The 13,223-nt window shown below is 53.1% G+C and overlaps 1 protein-coding gene across 7 annotated transcripts in view; it reads right to left on the bottom strand.

The window, feature by feature from the left end:
- Positions 1-2,161: 2,161 nt before the first annotated feature.
- The window catches only part of CIITA (class II major histocompatibility complex transactivator), a 45,851-nt gene continuing 34,789 nt past the window's right edge, over positions 2,162-13,223 (bottom strand). For 4 of the 7 annotated variants that reach the window (XM_037813504.1, XM_037813505.1, XM_037813506.1 and 1 more), the window contains exons 12-20: positions 12,792-12,950; positions 12,050-12,121; positions 8,456-8,536; positions 7,931-8,023; positions 6,746-6,832; positions 4,335-4,418; positions 4,059-4,142; positions 3,244-3,341; positions 2,162-2,810 (exon numbers count right to left, since the gene is read on the bottom strand). In XM_037813504.1, the coding sequence (XP_037669432.1) occupies positions 3,266-3,341; positions 4,059-4,142; positions 4,335-4,418; positions 6,746-6,832; positions 7,931-8,023; positions 8,456-8,536; positions 12,050-12,121; positions 12,792-12,950 (736 nt within the window). In that variant the 3' untranslated portion in view covers positions 2,162-2,810; positions 3,244-3,265. Of the gene's footprint in view, positions 2,811-3,243; positions 3,342-4,058; positions 4,143-4,334; positions 4,419-6,745; positions 6,833-7,930; positions 8,024-8,455; positions 8,537-8,658; positions 9,580-12,045; positions 12,122-12,791; positions 12,991-13,223 lie in introns of those variants that run through there. The other 3 variants (XR_005213456.1, XM_037813508.1, XR_005213457.1) reach the window with 3 other exon arrangements.

Below are 13,223 nucleotides of genomic sequence, written 5' to 3'. Positions count from 1 at the left end.
GCCCTGTCCAGAGAATTTTTTAATTCACTAAAATGAATGGCTCACCAGGGCAGGGATGTTGGGCATCTTACTCACTGCTTATTCAGTGGCTGATACCCAGTAAATATTTGTGGGATGAATAAAAGGAAGTTGTAGTGAGGATTATTCATTCATTCCATAAACATTTATGAGCACCTGTGAGGATCAGGCCCCTTTCTGAGTGCAGAGGGCACTGCAATGAACAAAGCAGACAAGTCACCTCCCCTCCTGGGCTCATATCCCAGGACAAGAGCAGATCATGCAACAAAATACATGAAAACAAAGAAAAAAAATGGAATAAATAATGGTGAGGCTGGAGAGGAGGGGGTGGGGTGGGTGCTGTACTCAATACGGTGATGGGGTAGACCTTCCTGAGGACCTGTCCTTTACACTCAGTCCTGAAGGATGAGCAGTCGGCCAGGTGAAGAGCTGGGAAGAACCTTCCAGGCAGAGGGACAAGAATGAAATGCCTGGGTGTAATCATGACAGCTCCTGCGTGTTGAGCTGTATGCCAGGCTCCGTTCTCCATGCATCAGCTCATTGAATCTTCCCCTGGCCCTATGAAAAAGGTTTCTGTGATCATGCCCATTTGACAAATGAGGAGACCGAGCCACAGAGAGCAACTAGCACAGCTAAGCAAGGGCATGGCCCATTGAGCCCAGGTAGTTTGGCTCCAGAGTCTGCAGCTGACCCCTAGGCTCTGACCCCTCTCAGGCATGAGGAGCTTAGCACTGTACCTAGCACACAATAGCAGAAATTAATATTTATTGAGCACTTACTATGGCTCTTGCCCTCTGAGAAGCACTTTATGTATTTCAACCATTTAATAAATGGTAGCTCTCATAGTAAAAGCATTAGTATTAATAAGTATTGCCTCTGACCTTGGCTTCGTTGTCTCTGAACAGACCTGAAGCAGTGGGTACCCTAGTCTGGGGACTCTGCAGGGCCCGTGAACCCAGCCTGAGGCACAGCCTGAGGGGTGATGCCCAGGCTACTTAAAACCCAAACCTGGGTCACAGTGCATGATGCCCTTTGCAGCTGGTGGAGGCGGAAGGCACCCTCCATTGCAAAGAATCCCTCGGTCCCTGTTGACCCTTGACTCCCACCTGCTGGGAAGAGGAGGGGAGTGTGGGAACCAGGCTGGGCCGGTGGACATGGGGCTGCCGCACGGGAGCCCCACAGGCAGTCCCCACTGCCAAGTCATCCCACAGCAGGGACCCCGACAGCACAGGACGTGCTCACAGCAAAAAGCAACAGCCTCCACACCTGCCGAGCTGGCAGCTCTCGGGGTAGGGAGCGGAGCTGCCAAGTCCCTTCCAGGCTCGCTGCAGCCAAGGCAGGATTCCAATTTAGCCAAGAAACAGCCCCCAGAATAGAGCAGTATGTCAAAGGCACAGGAAAACATTCCCCCTTGTATGCTGCTTACAGCGCCTCAAACTTTCTGACCCCCAAATAATGAATTTTCTACCACATCTTAGGAAAAGAAGCCACAAAGAAAATCCTTCAGAAGATACAGGACTGGGGCCAAGGTGAACTCTGTTGTGTATGCGTGTGTGTGTGCCTGTGCGTGCATACATAAGCACAACTGTATGAGGGGGGGCAGTTCCTTGGCAAAAGGGCCAATAGAATATGGCGGAAGTGATGCATGTGACTTCTGAGGCTAGGTTATCAAAAGGAGACAACTTCTCTCTTACTCTCACTCTTGCTTTTTCTCTCTCTTGCTCTCTCACTCTCTTCTCTCCCTTTTCCTATCTACTCCCTCCCTCTCTAGCTCTCTCCCTTTTTCTCTCTCTCTTGCTCTCTGGCTCTTAATTTTTGGGTGATCACCCTCCAGCCCAGCCCTGCTGACAGATCCTCCAAGGAACCGAGGCCCCTGCTACCAGCCAGCGTCAACCGCCAGACACGCAGGGGAAAGTGCCGGCCACTATTCCAGCCCAGCTTTCAAGCTGCCCCAGTTGACACTGAGTGGGAAGAGTTATGCTCTGCCCACTGTGCCCTCCCAGATGACAGATGTAAGAGCAGAATAAATGTGCTTCTTGCTTTAAGCCATCACATTTGGGGGTGATTCATTACATAGCAGATAACCAGAACAGTGGCACCCAAAAGTGTTGATCATGCAGTCAACTCCAGCAGCAGACCTGCCTGTGAGAGTACATGAGATATTTATAATGTAGTGAAAAAAGACAAGGGAAACGAAGGCAAAAGGTAGATGGGGCTCCAGTCTGTGTCCCCACACCTCTCCCCCATTAGTGTGCCATTCGCTGTTTTCCCGCTAAGGTCAAGTGTGTCTGGCCAGGCCTAGCTTTGGCCTCTGCCCAACAAAGTTAGTGCAAAACAGTCATGTCCCACAGACAGAAAACAGCTGCCACAGATTCCCAGCCTGTTGGGGTACAGAGAATCAGCAGGCCGGGGACTCCCCATCTGGTTGGTGAAGTGCTTTCTCCCCAGCTGGCACTGGCTCTGTCTTGGCACAGCTGTCCGGACTGTCCTGGGCGGATGGCAGCTGCCACTGGGTGTCCACCCCCATGCCCACCACGGCATGGAGCAGCTAAACAGGCGACCGCTGCAGCTGAGCTGGCCCCAGCTTGGGCCCCAAAGGAGTCTTGGAGCTGGGCCTGGGCCTGTCAGCAGAGCAACACGTAGGTCCACTCCGCAGCTGGGCCGGGGCGCATCCGGAGCTGACAAGGGCTGGGTTCCAGAACACTGAGGCTCATGGGATACAGCCGGAGAAGAGCTGTGTCCACAAATAGCCGGTTCAAGGCCCGGAGTGGTCGATGTCCTTGCATAATGTGCTGTGGGAGGTCAGGAGAGAAAGGCAAGCCAGGAAGCTTTAAAAGGAGGCGGCGGCCTTGTCACTCAGGAGGGTGTTGTCAGGATCGGGGCTGGGAGGAGGGGAAGAGGGACCTAGGGATGATGTACGGCCCATTGGGGAGGGGCAGGAAGACATGGGGGAAGCACAGTGAGAGGCAGGGGTCTTGCAGAGCAAGCTCTCATAAACTCAAATCTAGGGTCCCAGGGGCCTGACCACGGGGAGAACCTTGGACCCCAGTCCTCAAGGCCTTTACGTCACCTCCACCAAGCCCAGCGTGGAGATGGGGAGGCCCCAGTTCGCCCAGCTCCCACCCGATGCCTTCTGCCCACATTAGATGGCTTCTGCCTTTGCAGGGACACTGAACCCTGGGAGAGACACTGACCATCCTCCCCTCCCGAGCCCACCCAAGCTACCTTGATCTGGGCACAGCCAACATCATCGCAAGCTGATGCGTGAGTCCAGCTGCTGCAGGTGTTCCTGGACACCAAAGGGGATGGTGGGCGTCCACATCCTGCAAGGATGGGGGAGAGGGAAGGGTTGGAGGAGAGAGGGGTCGCCCGGAGCCCTCAACACAACCTGCCCCAAATTCTCCCACCCAGCCTGGAACCTTGAGAACGTCCCACCTGTCAGGAAACAGGCCAGTGTGAGGTCATGGGGGAAGCAGAGGGCAGAGACCCCTTTCTTTAGACCTGCTCTGCTACTGACTTGCAAAGCAGTTACCCAGCCTCTTTTATTCATCTCATCTGTAAAATGGGTTGTATAAGGCCAGTGCTACCCATCTTAGAAGATACACGTGATAATGCAGATGAAAGTGCTTTCAAAGATTACTAGGTACCACTATTAGACATTAGAAATCATGATGAGTTTTAACAATAATAATAATTAGCTTGAACCATATGAAATTGCCAGTTTTGCAGGTCAAAAACAGTCCAATGCAGGCAATTTTATATGGTTCAATATGGTTCAACCTAACATAGCTTTTATTACACATTTTCACGTGCCAGACACTCTAAGTACTTTATGTGTCTCAACTAATGAGGCGTCACACAAGCCCTTGAGGCAGATATTTCCATCACCCTCCATTTTACAGATGGGGAAACTGAGGCCAGCAGGTGAAGTGCCCTCTCGCCCAAGGTGGCAGGTTGGTGAGGGGCCAAGCAGGGTTTGAGCCCAGGGGCTGCACCCTGACCCACACGCCTGGAGAGCTGGGGGTTCTGCTGAGACTTACGCCAGCGTCTCCACGTGAGGACACTTCTTCAGGCTGGCGGCGAGCTGCTGGGCCCCAGCGGCCGTGAACTTGTTGTACTGGACACTGGAGAGAAGGAGACATGTCCTGAGTGGGGCCTGACCCTCGGGGCCGCCAGCCCCAGACCAAGGTGCACGCACCCCCGCTGGACAACCGGACCCCCGGGGGCTGGCCCTTCTCAGGGTGCCGCTGGAAGACCCCCAGGCTTCTCCCCACCCCCAGGCCCCCGCCACCCACTGCCCCCACAGCCACACTCACTCCAGCACGCGGAGGGACACCATGTCGGGAAGCACGTGGGCCAGGTTCTCGGCGCCCGCGTCACAGATGCAGTTATTGTACAAGCTGCCGGAAACGGAAGTCAGGGCAGAGGCTGGGGGTGCCGGGAGGCCAGGTCCCAGGGGAAGCCACGCCAACCTACTGCTGCCCCCATTTTACAGAGGGGAAAACTAAGGCCTGGAGAACTGAGGCGGCTTCACGCAGGGACTCCAGGGGAGCAGCGGGACTGAGAGCGTGAACTGGGGGCAAGACTTCTCAAGTTCAAATCCCAGTCTGCCACTTATTGCCTGGGCAACCTGGGGCACGTTACTCCACGCCTCTGTGGCTCAGTTTGCTCATCCATGAAATGGGGGTGATAGAGTAACACCAGGGAGGGGAAAATGCTTCTGTGCTGGTAAATGCCGAGGCGGGGCATGAACTTAAACAGAAGCTCTGGTTATTACTAGCTCACGGGGGTGTTTATGGGGATCAAATGAGCTACTGTAGAGGATGTGGCCCACATTTGGGGTGGGAGAGGGAAGATCCCAGAGTCACTGGCCAGGCTTGGGTTTCTGTGATGTTCACGCAGCCATAATTAGCAGCATCAAAAATAGCAGCGTGGGTGTCACTGGTGGGCAGAGTCGCACGCTCATTACCAAGCAGCCTGTGCCTGCTGCCCTGGTATGATTTGAGTGCCATGACTCTGCCATGACTCAGCCTTTGGGCTGCACCCTTGGGCATCACAGCTTTGCTGGGACTGCCTGTCAAAGCAGCAGGTGCACCCTGCAGCAGAGTGGGTTCAGGCTAAACTCCAGGATCCCCTGATGTCACAGGTCAGCCGGTACCAGGGCAGGAGCCAGACAGGGGCATGGCAATCTCTTCCCGGGGTGCGTCTTAGAACCCAGGTGCCCCTGCCTGCCTCCACCCCACAAGCAGAATGCTCTGGCCCCGTTTCATGGATGCCAAGATGCCCACTGTTCCCATTCTAACATCATCACAATCCGGCTGTGTCTTATGAGTAATGGAGCCTTATAGTCTAGTCAGCAGCTTTTTGTCCTCTCTACGGCACATAAGATAATGTGCGTTACAATGGATGGCATCTTAGATTCCATGAAATATGACATTCCTTAAAGTGTAAATCAGATCAGGTGTCACCTCTTCACACCCCACCTATTCTCCATGAGTGCTGAAAAACTCCAGCAGCCTCCTCCTCCCCTGCAAGGACCATACACATGATCTAGCCTCCCCAACATCTCCCGCCCTGTCGCCCACTCTCTGTCCCCCATTCGTGACACTCTGGCCCAACACCCAACCTATTTCCCACCTCTGGGCCTCTGCACCTGCTGTTCCCTCTTTCTAGAATGTGTCTTCCCTAGAGCTTCCCATGGCCAACTTCTCTTCATTCTTTGGGTCCCACCCAAAGGGTCACCTCCTCAGAGGTCCCCTGACCTCCCTGGAGAATTGGATATCCCCATTGTACTCTCCTGAGCCCTTATTCATTTCCAATAACTAGTTGTATCTCTAGTTCCTAGCATAAGTTCTGGCTCATGATTGACGTTAGAGAATACTGGATGCCCCAAAAAACTCTAGGAGGCGCCAACTGCTTAGTCTATGAGTTGTACAGTGCACAGCCTGTGCAGCTTCACACAGTGACCTGGGTTGGAAGGATAAATGAATGGATGAATCAATAACTAAATGGACCAGGTGACTTCTCTGCCAGGAATCTGACTGGCTGTCCTTGGTAGCGATGGGCATTGGAGAAGGGGGAGGGAAGTTTCTCCCAGCCTGGTGAACAAGGAGCTGGCAATGTTGAGTTGGGCAACCTGGGCTCTGGTCCGAGCTTGGTGCCTCATTTGCCGAAAGGCCTTGGGCAAGTCCTGTGTTCTTGGTTCTTCCAGGGGCTGGAAAGCACAAGACCCAAAAGCAAGAGGCGCTATACCAAGGCCCACCAGCAGGGAGCAGTATAAGGACTGTCCTGTGTGTGAGGGACAGGATCAGCCTAGGCTGCTGGAGCAGGGTCAGCCTTCCAGAAGGCTCCAGAAAAAGCTCTGTCCTGCTCTCCCCCAGGAGAAGAGGGCCAATATTGAGTACAGGACAGGGGCTGCACCAAGAGCTTCACACAGGTGTTTGATTTAGCTCTCTCCCATTTGCCAGAAGAGGGAAACAGAGGCACAGAAGGAGTGCAACTTGCTTAGCTCTTTCCCGGGCCATGGCATTGTCCAGCTCCAGGAAAGCCTGTTCATAGGGGCTTCTAGGTCAGTGTTTGCCCTCTGGAGGTGGGCCACCCCAATGCAATGGAGCCGCAGGTGGTCACGGCTTCTAGGGCCCCTGGGTTGGACCATGCCACTGACGGTGGGGGGCTCTGCCCACCCTCCAGCCCACCAGCCCAGCCCCGATGACCAGGCCCTGCTCACCTCAGCCTGAGGAGGGACACGGCCAGGGATGGCAGGGCCTCAGCGAGCTTGCAGGCGCCCACGTCTGTGATGCTGTTCTGGGACAGGCTGCAGGGGCCAAAGCGAGGGGAGGGGTCAGGAGCAAACTTGCACCCCCTTTCCCACCCTGGGCTCCGACCCGCTGCAGGCAGAGCTGGGGAAACACACACTTTCTCACGGGGTGGCCTGGGGCAACGAACACGTGGCCATGGACGCAATGGATGAGAACGGAGGGTAAGGAAGTGCAAATGGTGGTGTGGACGGATGGACACTAACTGTACTGTCTAGACAACTAGATAAGAGTCCCCGAGGGTGGCATGATGCTGAGGAGGGAGACAGGAGAGAAAGTGAGAGAGAGCTCTCTCTCCCCGCCTGGTTTCTGGTTTTGTAGCGCCCCTTCTTTTCCCTGGAGACCACTTGTCAGCGCTACAGTGAAATCGGTGTCCATGTGTTGTTTGTGGACTATCTCCCCCGTGTGTTATTTGTGGGCTATCTGCCCCAGCCAGGCTGTGGGCTCCGCGAGGAGAGAGGTCACATCTGTTTTGTCCTTTTCTGTATCCCTGCGCCTAGAGCCATGCCGAGCACATAGCAGGTGCTCAACAAATACTTGTTAAGTGGGGAAAGAAGGAAGCGATGGGAGAGGGGAGGAGGGGTCAGTTAAAAGAATAAGATTTTTCTGTTTTGATAGTATTGTCTTAGCGATATACCCCATTCTACCTCTTCTATTTTGCCTGCTTCCCCTGTGTAATTTTGTTGGTAAGCATCATTTATTCTCATCACCATGTACATTATAATCAAGGATTCATTTATTTTTGTGCTCGTTTATTGTGTCTCCTGACTAGAATTTAAGATCCTGGAGGTCAGGGGCTTTGTTTGATTTGTCCAAAGCTGGGTCTCCAGGCCTGGAATGGTGCCTGCACACATAGGTGCCCATTAAATATTTGTTGATTAAAAAAATAAACTATCAGATGAATGAATCATTAAATGAATGGCTGAATGGAGACATAAGCAAATGAGCTGTTGAATGAATGAATGAATGATTGACTGATCATTGAGACGAATGATTGACTGAATAATTGATTGATTGGATGGATGACTAAAACAATGAGAAAAGCCCGTTGGACTTGGGGGGCAGAAGTGTCAGGAAGTCGGCCCCAGCCCACTCACTTGAGTGTCTCCAGGGCCTTCAGCTGAGGGAAGGTGGCCGAGAGCTGGGCGACACCCTCGTCCCCAATCTTGTTCTCGCTCAGTGAGTCCAGGCTGCAGGTGGGATCAGAAGGGAGCCATCAGCCAGCATTGGGGAAGCTTCCTCACCCCCACCCCTGAGCCTGGGAGAACAAGCCCTCATCACCTTGGGGTGCCAGTCAGAGAACCGGGGGGCAAGGCTCTAGCTCCCAACAGGCTCAAATCCCCGTTTTGCTTCTTAGGATCCCTGGGAAATTGGGCAACTTCCTCAATCCCTTAGAGCCTCGATTTTCTCCACTGGAAAGTCAGATTGTGCTCCCCCACCCTGCCCCCCCGATGGAGTGGCTGGGAGGAAACCATACAGGGCCACAAAAGCATCCTGAATTTTTTTTTTTTATTGTTGGGGATAATAAAAAAGGCCCTTCTCTCTGCACTACAGAGGCTGGAGCTTGGGGCTGCCAAAGCTCGAGACGGAGGGGAGGGATGGGTCCAGGGGTCTGTACTCACTCCAAGTGCTGTAGGGAGGAAAAAGCCGTGAGGATCGCCACCAGCTTGGGGAAAGCCTGGGGACCGGAGACGGGGCCCAGCCTAAGAGGCAAAAAGCAGGGGTTAGAACCAGGGACACTCGAGGTGCTGGATTCTGCCGCAGGGTGGGATGGACACCCGGGCTCGGAAGCCAGGCGCATCCAGGTCCCCTCCCCTTCACCTCCCTGCCCCCACCCCTGCCAGGTGGGACCCCAAGTCCCTTATGCCTGCTGGGGGTTCCCCGGTTTTCATCCCTGAGAAGGGGAGCCAGCTCCCACTCCCCCCAACACACACATGCACGCATCTCCCACCCAGGCCTGGTGACGTGGTCCCCAAATGCCCACCTGGGGACACCACCAGTCCCTGAGAAAGTCAGCTTACTTACTCGCCTTTGCATTTGAAGAACAGAAAGAACAGTTGATTAAGCTTATTATACCCCAGACAATGGCTAGGCCCTTCACTGGGATCAGGAAACTGAGGCACAGGAGTTAAATCAGGCACATAAGGTCACACATCCTGGATTGATGTTTTGATTAGACCTCAAGGGATAAGGAAATAAGGACAATGGAGGGCTTTTTGGTTTGGTTTTTAAAACATGGCTAAATGTATTTGATGTAAAAGACTGTCTTTTATTCTGAAATCCCGTCCTTCATATTTTTTCGATTAAAAATGTTCATTCTTTGACAAAATTACGGCGCTGGCAGCAGTTATTCTGTTATTTGCCAGTTTTAATGAACATACTTGATAAAAGTTAAAAGTTGGTAGCTCTAGTATGGGTTGACTCATGTCTCCCCAAAAGGTGGGTTAAAGTCCCAACACCTGGACCTCAGGAACTGACCCTCTGGGGAAATGGGGTCATCGCAGATACGAATAGTTAAGATGGGGTCCAGTGGGAGAAGGATGGGCCCTTAATGCAGTTTGATGGGTGTGTTTGTAAGAGGAGGAGACATGGCCCGGACACCCGTGGAGAGGCCACCTGGTGACGAGAGGCAGGAAGGAAGATCTGCAGCTGCAAGCCAAGGAGCGCCAGGGACGGCTGGTAACCACCAGGAAGGACTTTCCCTGCAGGTTTCAGAGGAAGCATTTCGGACTTCTAGGCTCTAGAGCTGCGAGACAGTGAATTTCGATCCTTTCAAGCCACCAAGTTCGTGGCACTTTATTGCAGCAACCGCAGGAAACTAAGACACGCCACGTGGTCACTCGAACGAAATATTCTTGGTCTCTGAAATCCCAAAGTCTGCAAACCACTTGCCTCGGCAGGAAAACCGCAGGATGGGAGCCAAAGCCAGATTTGAATCCTAGCTCTGCCGCTTACCTCCCGTGGGGCCTGGGACAAATTCCTCCCCTCCGAGTCTCAGTCTCCTTAAAATATTTAGCCCCAATCTCATGAGGTTGTTGGAGGGATTAAGGAATACAGTCGTCTAATGTTCATTGCTTTTCTACTCTAGGCCAGGCCAGGGAGATAGCCGTACACAAAACAGACAAAGTGTCCCCGCTCTCCTAGAGCTGACACTCCAGCCGGAAGACAGAAAATCAAAGGAATCGGTAAAGCATCTGGTGTGTTAGATGATTAAGGAATATGAAGAAAAGCTACAGTGGGCGGAGGCTGACTGGGACTTTAAACATGCAGTCATTAAAGGCTTTGCTGAGAAGATGACATTGGAGTAAAGGTCAGAAGGGGTCCAGGGCTGTGTAAGGGCCTGGGAAGAGTGAGGCAGCTAGAGGGCACGGCCAGCGCCAAGGTCCTGAGGAGGGACCGAGTATAGTGAGGCCAAAAACCAGCAAGGAGGCCCATGTGGCTTCACTGCATAGACAAGCAAGAAAGTGCAGGAAATAAGGTTGAAGAGGTAAACGAGGCCGAGTTGGGCAGGACCCTGCCTAAGAGGGGGTGCTGCAGGGCTTTGAGCGGCCCAGTGGCCTCATCTGACAAAGCAGGGTGAGGGAAATGGGGTGCCAGCTACAGCTGCTTCCAGAGAGCATGCCCGAAATAGTCCTTCCTCCCTCCCTCCCTTCCTTCCTTCCTCAGAACCTCTGTGGGCTTCTGTCTTTAGGTGGCTGTTCCACCCCACAGCTGCTGTTCCCTAGAGCATAGTTCTGACCTCAAACCAGGGGCTTTTTAGGCTGAAAATAATTCTAAGCCAGAAGCAGCCATCAGAGACTGTTTTCATACATTTCCTCTTTTCAGCAACATTTTTACCTCTGTACAAATAAGCACCTTGTCCCTGTTCAAAACAAGAGATGGAGGCTTTTCTGGGGAGCGTGGGGTGGGTGGGGAGCAGCGATCAGAGGAGCTGACAGCCTGTGGGTGGCCAGCTGGGTGACCTAGAGCAAGTCCCTTAACCTCGCAGGGCCTCCGTTTCCCCTGAGTAGCTCGAGAGTAATGCGATTATATATAATATTTACATAAATAAACATAAGTATAAATATAATGTCTATCTGATAGGTTTATACAATATGATATATGAATAATATAGTATTTATATAATATAATTATATTGTTGTACATGTATTGTATTGCAGGTAGACACATCTGTGTGTATACGTGCATATGTATATACACACACACACATCCTTAGATGATATTAGAACCCTAATGAGGGCCAAACACTTAATTTGCTGCTTTTGTTGGACCGCAGACAGCCCTGACTTTTGTGACTTTGGACAAACAACTTGAACTCTCCAGGCCTTGGGGACAGTGTCTGTATAATGAGATGGTAGCAACATGGCCAGAGGAGGATCCCGTGACCCAAGAGGGGCACAAGCGCTCTGCAGAGTGAAACACTTTGTTTCGACAGAGGGCTGCCGACTTCCCGGGAAAACCTGGATGATGAGCCACCCCTGGGCACAGCATAAAACCTCCTGGGAATTCTCCAAAATGGGGGGAGTCTTTGGTCTGAGTTGCTGGGTTGGAGCAGGATCAGAACACTGACCATTCTGCTGTGCAGCCAGGGCTGAGAACTGTGCAGACACAGAGCACACAGAGGGCAGGTGGGCTGGGGCAGGCTCAGACACAAGGGGCATTGTGCAGCCCATGGCCACGCCAGGGGAAGGGACTCAGGCAGTGGTCATGGCAACCCTCTCTTAAGGAGGGTCATCTGCTGGGGTCCTACCCGGGCCAAATTACAAGTCCTGCAAGCCCTCCCCACCTCTCACTCCCATGGCCAACCCACCTGGCTCGTTCCTATTTATTTGCCAAACAGATATCGCCACCTCCGGGAAGTCCCCCCGACTTCCCCCAAACCTGTGCTCACACAGCCCTTGTGCATCCTGACACCCGTCACAGCAGGTGGCTGTCGTCTATTTACACTAGACCGGAAGCTCCTGGAGGACAGGGGACAGGGACCTGTCACACACTGTAGCTACCCAATGAGCATCAAATTAAATAAGCAAATGAGAATGTTAACCTGAAAATGGACCAGTTAGCTTCACACCCGGAAAGCTCAGCACTAGCCTGGGCTGGCCACGCTCCCAGTGCTGGATGCTGGTTTCCAGAGGGGCAGGACAAGAGGGTAAGAATGATTCTGGGGGGCCCATCCATTCTGGCAGCCCAAGCTCAGCTATCACCCCTTCACTTACGCGAACTCCAGCTTCTTAAGGGCTCGGACAGCAGGGAGCACCCCAGCTGGGTCTTCTGAGGAGCTTCTAGTCCTGGATAGAACAGGCAATGTCAGGGGGAGCGGATTCTTTGCCTGTAGCTGAGCCCTACCCCTCTGTCCCATGATGCCTGCCCCAGTGCCCCAAATTCCCCGGAAGGAAGGCCTTCCTTGGGGCTACTGTTGCCCCCATGAAAAAGAAAAATCTCAGGACAAGGATGCTGTGAAGGCATCTGAGTGTGTCCTGGAAAAGAGCTTCAGAGCAGGCACTTACCAGCACCTACCCCAGAGAGCACACAGTAGGTGCTCAAACAGTGCTGATGAAGGGACAAATGAAAGGCAATTAACCCCATTCTGGGTCAAGTTTCTTCTGGACCTAAGTCCCTCGGGACCGATACTGTGTGGGCTGCCTCAGAGGGTGGCTGCAGGTGTTTCCTCTGTCACTAGGTGCAGAGGGTGACCTCACTAACTCCCAGCAGCAAAGAGCTTCTCCCCCAGCTTTAGCTGAGAAGGAATTGGGTGCATGACGGTGAGTTTTGAATGGGACAAAATTTTAAGTCCGGGGGCTCCACCTGGGTGGCCCACTGCAGTGGGAGATTCTGGGGTTGTCATTGGGTGTCCCAAAGGGTAGGAGAGTGACAAACTTGATATCAGGTCCTATACATCCTCAATCTGAGTGGCCTGGAGGCAGCGCCACCCCCCCACCCCACCCCCAGTCCCCTCACCTCTGGATCTGCACAAGATTAGCCAGGTCTGCCACATCCTTCACAGATTCGGCCTTGAAAGGCTCAATGATGAACTTCTCCTCCGCCGCCCGGAGTAGCTCGGCCTCCCCACACTGCTGCAGGGACTCCCACAGCCCCACTGTGTCGCTCAGGGCAGCCCTGTGGAAGGAGGGCCTCAGACCCGGGCACAGTGACCGGGCTAGACCATAATGGAGGGGGTAGCTCCGTGAAGGGACCTTCCTACCAATTCTCCGTCCTTAGGCCAACCCCCACCTGTACCAGAAAGCCTTCCATGATCACCCCAGCCCTTGTTGATTCCTCCTTTCCCTCAACATTCACAGTGGTCTTGTTTCCCTTTTTGCTTTGGCTATCAGGAAGCTCAGTGCTAAACACTCAGTTGAACTGTTATAATGGTATAGGAACTTACAGCTT

Source organism: Choloepus didactylus, chromosome 21 (assembly GCF_015220235.1).
Source record: "Choloepus didactylus isolate mChoDid1 chromosome 21, mChoDid1.pri, whole genome shotgun sequence".
Lineage (NCBI taxonomy): Eukaryota > Metazoa > Chordata > Mammalia > Pilosa > Megalonychidae > Choloepus > Choloepus didactylus.
This window is presented reverse-complemented; position numbering and strand designations above follow the sequence as displayed.